General features: G+C 37.3%; 1 protein-coding gene across 1 annotated transcript; it reads left to right on the forward strand.

The window, feature by feature from the left end:
• The first annotated feature begins 6,023 nt into the window (after positions 1 to 6,023).
• Positions 6,024 to 8,005, forward strand: LOC111787652. Its single transcript, XM_023667671.1, has 5 exons — positions 6,024 to 6,067; positions 6,266 to 6,528; positions 6,612 to 6,823; positions 6,901 to 7,150; positions 7,534 to 8,005. The coding sequence occupies exons 2-5, from the start codon at positions 6,274 to 6,276 to the stop codon at positions 7,822 to 7,824; spliced, it is 1,008 nt and encodes a 335-aa protein (XP_023523439.1). The 5' UTR covers positions 6,024 to 6,067; positions 6,266 to 6,273; the 3' UTR covers positions 7,825 to 8,005.

Below are 8,005 nucleotides of genomic sequence, written 5' to 3' on the forward strand. Positions count from 1 at the left end.
TTCCAGCGACAAGTGAGTTAAGCCAATTTGTTCTTGCGTCGCCTACGGCCAAGCGACGTACGGTCGAGCCTCTAGCCTCGGTTTTAAAAGAAGGTTTTAGAAAACGAGGAGAGAGAGAGATTTTTGAAAGAGAGATTTTAGAAAGAGACGTTATATAAGCAAGCAAGAGAAAGATAACAACGGCTTAGCATATATAACCTTGGGTAGGGAGAAGTTGACAACTAGTCATATCCCCCTATAGTACATTCTGGGCCATTTTAGTTCTGGCAGGCCTAGACATGATTTTCTTGAGGTGTCATACGCTCTAGAATTACAAAAGGAAAAACACTAGAATGAAAAGACATGACAAGGGTTTGGCTTGTCATGGGCATGCGGCCATGGGCAACATGCCCTAGACAGGCATGACCGTGACACACAGCTCTCAAACACTCTTCCACCTCGATCGACAGCTTGCGAATACTTGAAAAAGAAAGGGAAAAGAGGATGAGTATATATAAGGAGCTTACTTATAGGCTAAAAATCAAATGAAGACAAAAGTACCAAAAGTTATATACAAAGACATACTGACCCTTCGAAACGGACGACCCTCTCTATAACGGCACAGCTCTCAAACGCTCCTCCACCTCGATCGACAACTTACGAATACTTGAAAAAGAAAGGGAAAAGAGGATGAGTATATACAAGGAGCTTACTTATAGGCTTTCATTGCATCCTTGACCTAGAAGGAGACCATGAGTTTTACTCTAGGTTTTAGGTGTATTTCTCTTGTTATGCACATACTTGGGTAGCTAATTTAGCCTACAAAATGGTATCGGTGTCCAATATTGAGGCATTACCTCAAAGAACTCTCTCTAATAGGTGGGGACAACATGGTGAATGCTAGCATGCTCGTAGTCACCCAGGTCGAGGGCGCTACCCCATGTACGTGTCAACTCCACTGACTACCTGCATCATCAACACGCACCCATAGGACAGATTTTTCGTGTAGGGTAATCCAACAAAACTATTGTAACGGCCCAAGCCCACTGCTAGTTGATATTGTCCTCTTTAAACGCTACTAAGGGAAGGTTTCCACACCCTTATAAAGGGTGTTTTGTTCTCCTCCCCAACCAACGTGGGACTCTCACAACTATCGAGAAGGACGTACTAACTAGCATCATGTCTTCGCTCAACGATACTATACCAAAGTAGAAAGAGATGTGAAGCTCCGCAGACACTATACCAAATGTTATCGGCCCAAGATGTTATCTTTATTTTTCACGGTTGTGGTGGTTCTCTTCTAGATTTCTAGGGTAGTTTGGCAGTCTTGACATGGATTCACGTCTCCAGGGTTCGTCAATTTCAATTTCTTGAGTCTTGATTGGTCATAAGCACTAGGCCACACCCTCTAATCATCTCTCATGATTTTAATGCATTCGATCTATTAAAGACGTTTCATCCTAGGTCATAGTCTAACCAAATTGACGCTCTCGCCCTAGTCTTAATCAGTTTCTACTACTTATTCTCTACAAGGAGATGCATACACAAAAGAACATGACACATATAGTTCGTAAAATCCAGAAATACAAAAACACAAAGGTTTTATAAAGAAAACATATCAATGGGGCACACATCGATCTAGCCCAAAACTCCATAGACCCTAGCTCGTGTGCGCTTTCACCGCATCTACTCCATCGTGCTTCATCTGAAAGAAAGTTAAAGTAGCAGGAATGAATATATAAAATATACTCATTAAGCAACTTGCTGATAGTTCATAGTTCGTTATCAAGTTTTATTTATCCTAGTTAACTCGTTCGGTGTCTTATTCTCATTTGGGAATTCATTCCCCAATATAGGCACCTCCTAGGCTACCCCTAGGTTCACTCATTCTATTTTTTTTATTCTTGGTCCAAATTGGACCTCCAGCCCTCGGAATATTCTCAAGTTCTCTACGTTTCCTGGTAAGTCATTTATGCTAGTCTCTCATCATCATCATATCTCTACGTCCTCGAGGTGCGACCTTGATGCTTAAGGTTCATCCATTCTAGTATTCGGCCAACTCTCAAGTGTACTACTGTGGACCCCACCACTCGTGATAGGTTCACTTAAAGAAAACTAACTAGCGAACTTCCTATAAGTCCTCACTAAGTACTATCTACAATAAAATAGGTCAGTTTTGTAGTTATACGGACCCCTAAAAATCGAGCCAGGTTTAGGACTAGGGGTTAGATGGTGAACCCCTAATCATCCTCATATAACCACTAACTCACATGATGAATGATAAGCTATCGACCAACTCTAATGTACCATTATGAACCCCTGCCATGCATAACAGGTTCACTAATGGGAAATTAACTAGCAAAATTTCTAGGAGTCCCCACGGGGTACCATCAACAATAAAATAGGCAAGTTGTATAGTTATTTGGACCAGTGACAATTAAGTCAAATTTACAGTTAGGAGTTAGTTGGAGAACCCCTGACCGTCCTCGTGTAACTCTAACATCGTAGCATATGTAGTGAAGACATAACATAATGATCTAAACATGGAAACCTAATCATAAATTTCAATCATAGGATAGTGTATATGCGTTTCAGTACACATACATAATCACATTCAACATGTGTCGTCTCATTGTATGTTCAAACATATATAATCGGGGGGCTTGCGCCACCCCCTCTTCTCCTGATTTTTTGATTTCTCTTTCCTTGACCTCTTTGCTCGTCGGATTGCTTTCACTTTTGATTTTCCTCTCCGGATTTCATTGCCGACACCCGCTGACCCTCCTCAAATCTCGTATGTTTGCTCAACATGAAATCCTAGGTGGATATCTTCTAAACGTTCAAGGGTTTCTAAAAAAAAAAAACTTATCCAAGATGACGTCTCGATTCTTTGCCCTCTACCTCTTTCGACCTTTGTCTTCAATAAATATACGTATTTTTTTTTTTTGAAAGTTTGAATGCAATTATTAAGAATTTGATTAGCCCAAAAATCTATAAAAATCATATTTAAATAGCTGGAGTAGAGCTCTACTCTAGAGAGGGAAGGAAGTAATTCATTTTGAATTAAGAATTGAGAGTTATAAAAGCGAAAATAAACCAAATTGGTAATCGAAATCTAGAAATCGTGTGCAAGGGAGAAAGAAGGACGTCACGTGTCAGTCGGCGAATGACGAAATGCTCTTGAGCTCTTGCTGGGACACGTATCTGTTAGAGAGTGGGAATATGCACGAGGCTGCAAGCGATGACATGTATTCAGACCCGTACCCAAAATTAATTCAAAAATCGCATGTAAATCGGTACTCTACACCGAACCGAGAACTTGAATAGATCGCCCGACCAGAGCCGATCTCGCCGCATATCTTCAAACATGCCACTTGTCAATCTAAAAAAAATTGAGATAAAGGGTTGCATTTGTCGAGGATCGAAGTCAGAGTCTACCTGCATTGACCGAGCCAACTGCACATAGTTGAGGCGCGTGGACGTGCGTGGAGATCTTATTTTTCACCCATTCGATGTCCGTTTGTCAGTTTCTCATCTCAATTCTACTGCTAACCTTATTTTGATCTGAATTAGATACCACCAAAGGAAATTTGAAATTTTTGGACACCTCCTTGGTGATAAATCATACTTAAGAAGGCACACGACAAACCTAGAAGTAACCACACTGACTTTAAGCAAGTAATACTTGTAAGGATCGCTAGGACATGCTAGCATGCGAGTACCCTTACCTTAGGTTGTTAGAAAATGCAAAAAAATGCATGTTAAGGACTTGAAAAGGTACTTTTGGATATGTATTGTATGAATGTTATGATAAAATTACGATTAAGCCTTAGGGTGAAATTTATGAGAAGTGTGATATTTTTGTGTATTATGAAAAAGCTAAAAAGAGAATATGCATAACTTATGTAGGAGTTGGCAATATCAATGAGTATGTTAGGCATAATGTAACAAAACACAAAAATACCCCTTATAGTAATATTTATGATGAATGTTGCTTTATATGCTTCCTGTTGTATTAAAAAGAATGATGAGCTATTCTTTGAGTTATTAAGATATATTATCTCCCTATTGAGCTTGTTTGCTTGTATGTTTTTATGATATAATATGATTTAGCTCTAGGTATTTGACTCTGTATTTTTCCTGCAGAGAGTGTTTATCTGTACAAAGCTAGGGCGGTAGGGTTAAGTTGATTAGATGATGACCTAGGTCAAGATGCATCAAGTAGACAGAGAATATCGCGAGCGACGGTCAGAGGGCTAGACCCTAGTACTCTAAGACTAAGAAAGAATCGAGGAGTAAAATTAGAGCAACCTGGAGTCAAAAGTCCGTGTTAAACCACCTAGCTACCCTAGGAATCCAATAGACCTCCTCGGTTCTTAAATATGACTATGGTGAAGTTTATATCATGGACTATATGCTTAGGTGAAAGATTGAAATATTTCCCTAGCAAAGCATGCACGAGAGAACTCAGTTAAGATTAGGGCACTACAACTACTGCAGTTTATATGTTGACCTAGGTTAATATGTTTCAAGTAGACCTTACACCCTAAGATCGTGAGCAATTAGAGGTTTAGACTTGTGTGCACCCAAATTGGTTTAGCCCGAGGAGGTAACCCCAAATGTCCTAGAAACGAGAGAAGGAATTTAAACTAACTGGACACCCTTAATAACCTAGCAGACCTCCACAACATCCAAGAATGACAAAAGTAGTTCTCCTAGGGCGATAGTAGTGAGTATATTGTATGAAGGTCTTCCACTTTCCTTCCCACTCCGATACAATATTGTTGAGCTAGATGTGAGGCTGGTTAGAGAGGTGTGACTTGGTGGTTTGTTGGATTACTTTGCAAGGTGGATTTTTCTTGTGGTAAGGCGTTAATCATAGGATAGTTAGTGGTTACCCATATAGATAATCTATCTTGTGGGAGGACTTTGATCATGCAGGTAGCCAGTAGAACTTGCATGTAGCGTCTCCCAACCCTGGGCGACTACATGGCTTGTGGGATGGGTTCACAAGCTAACCTACCATGGATGACAAGGAGGCTAGCACTCACCATGTTGTCTTCACCTGATATAGAGTCTATGGAGGTAGCCCGTCATCTTCGGATATCGGTTACCTAGATTCTAGAGTAAAGCCAGCAGTCACCTACTAGGTTATGGATGCGATAAGAGCCTACACGTAAGTTGTTCACTATGTGTATTTATATACTCTTTCCCATTTTCCTTTCTTTTTCAAGTGATCATAGGCTACCAGTTCGAGAACTGTGCGGTCATAAAAGAGGTCATTCCAGAGCGTTAGTTCGTTTTTGTGTTTGAGTTTTATATATTGCAATCCTATCTCAAGAACATCATTTCTTTATTGGATTTTAGTTTTGTATTTAAATTTGGTGTTGTTAACTTTATTTTGATTTATTTATTTTGTTTTCATTTTTGTCTTTTAGTCTTGATTCAAATTTTGAGCCGTAAAATTTGGGTCATGGTGTGCATGTAAGAGAGAGAATAAATGGTTGGTATTGCATGTTAGAAAGAGACAAAGAACAAGATTGAGAAGAGAAAAAAATAGGATGAGATTGAGTATATGTACTACATACTTAGAGGTATCTACCGTTAAATGTTTTAAATTTTTTGTAACTCTCCCTTTAACTATTAAAATTTTAATTGTGTATATAACGATTCTCACACGTCAGTATATAATCAAGTGATCTATATTAAAATGTTTAATTCATGAGTACATTGATGAAAATATGATCGATATTAATAGGAAAATTTATATAATTTTTAATATATTATTTGTGTGTATTGATGAGTCTTTTTTTAGGGGATCTTCAAATTAATGCAAAATGTAAGATACTCGAGATGTCAACCATGCCATTCAATTTTAGGAACAATACAAAACTTAGAGTAACTACTTTTCACTTTACTCCTACGTTGCTCTCAAATCTTTTAATATTTTAAATTCTTGTCACCATCTCTTTTCTTCATCGTCATCCATTTTGTTCAACTTATAAATTCTCTAAATATAGGCTTATAATTTATTGTACTCTATACAATTTCTGAAGAAGTGAAGGTGCCACAGACAACTTTGAGAAAGGCATGAATTCATGAATTTGAAATTAGATTATCAATCTTGTGTTGTGTTTTTTTTTCTTTCAGCTCGATTTACAAAGTTTATTTCGTTTATGCCTTATTTTGTAGCTGACTCAAAATTTTATGTTAGTCATTCAAGTAATCTCCTTTTACAATCGAACAAATTATATAGCTCGTGAGAATGTAGTTTTAGTTTATGCAGGCAATAATATGATTATAGCGATCGGAGTAGCATTTGCAATGGGTTTTATTGGATGGGTTTATGTAGCACTTTTGAAGCCTCCATCTCCAAAGCTATGTGGATCACCAAATGGTCCTCCACTGAGCTCACCTAGAGTAAAACTCAGTGATGGAAGGCATTTGGCCTACAAAGAATTAGGAGTTCGTAAGGAGGAGGCTCGTTACAAGATCATTATTTCTCATGGCCTTTATAGCTGCAAAGATATGGATTTGCCTATCTCTCAAGTACTACATTATCGCTCTTCTTTTACTCATCAATCTCTTCATTTTCGTACACATTACTAAAATGTATATGTTTTTAATTTTAGGAACGAATGGAGGAGCTTAAATTGTACATAGTAATCTATGATAGAGCGGGTCATTGTGAGAGTGACCCATATCCATCACGTTCAGTAAGAACTGAGGCATTTGACATTCAAGAATTAGCTGACAAGTTGGAGCTTGGCACAAAATTTTACGTAATGGGATGTTCGGTTGGAGCGTATGCTGTTTGGGGTTGTTTGAACTATATTCCACACAGGTGTTTTGACATTTATTTCTCTATTATCGATTTTTTTTTTCTTGAGTAAAAATATATTGATAGAGCTTTATTTGCAGACTCTTGGGTGCTTCCCTAGTGGTTCCTACGGTGAATTTTTGGTGGTCTTCCTTTCCTTCATATTTATCACAGCGTTGTTTTGCAAAGTATCCTCAATCATATAAACGTATGTTTTGGATTGCATATTATACACCTTGGTTGATGTATTGGTGGTTGACACAAAAATGGTTCCCAAATTTGGATAATGAGGACATGTTATCAAATTCTGATTTAGTCATAACAAAGAGGCTTATGGAACGTCCAGATAAGGTACTTATCTTCTTTGCAATTGATACACATTCTTGGATCAAAATTTTCAAACTTAATATCAATTTTATGTAAAGTTCGAGTTTAAAAGTAGTATTTTTCAACAAGGTTAATGGTACATTTCGTTAAGAATATTTAGTTATAAATTATAATTTACCATATTATAAACAAATATCTAGATATTTGCCATCCATTACGACTTACCATATGTATTATATTTGTCGTATTATTATAGACAAATATATTATATCCATTTATTGCTTTTTCCATAGGTTTGTAATTTATATGATTCTCTAAATGATTAAAATATGAATATGTTTGACATAGTTATGCTAATGAACTAACCTTTTTTGTTTTGGTTTTTTTTCTTTTCAAACCAAAATTAGTGCAATATAGTACAACAAGGGGAACACGAATGTATCCATAAAGACTTATTGTGTAATTTTGGAAAATGGGAGTTCGATCCCATGGAGTTGAGCAATCCATTTCCTCACAACAAGGGCTCTTTTCATATGTGGCAAGGCAGTGAAGACCGCATAGTTCCTATTGAATTGAATCGCTTTATAGTGCGAAAGCTTCCATGGATTCAATATCATGAGATTTATGGTACCGGTCATTTTCTAGTTCATGATGCTAAAAACTTAGAAGCCATAATAAGGGCACTTCTTGTCTTATAATTTCGTCTAATGTCGATTTGGGCCAATGAGCGCACGAGTGACATTTGGCAATAGTATATTGTTGTTGAGTTTAAAAATAAGCTCGGAGATTATGTATGGTGCATGGAAATTTGTTTTTGTTAAGGTACATGTTTGTCTTTTGTTAAGATACATGAATAGTATGTCGGCCTGTGTGTATTTA

Source organism: Cucurbita pepo, chromosome LG02 (assembly GCF_002806865.2).
Source record: "Cucurbita pepo subsp. pepo cultivar mu-cu-16 chromosome LG02, ASM280686v2, whole genome shotgun sequence".
NCBI lineage: Eukaryota > Viridiplantae > Streptophyta > Magnoliopsida > Cucurbitales > Cucurbitaceae > Cucurbita > Cucurbita pepo.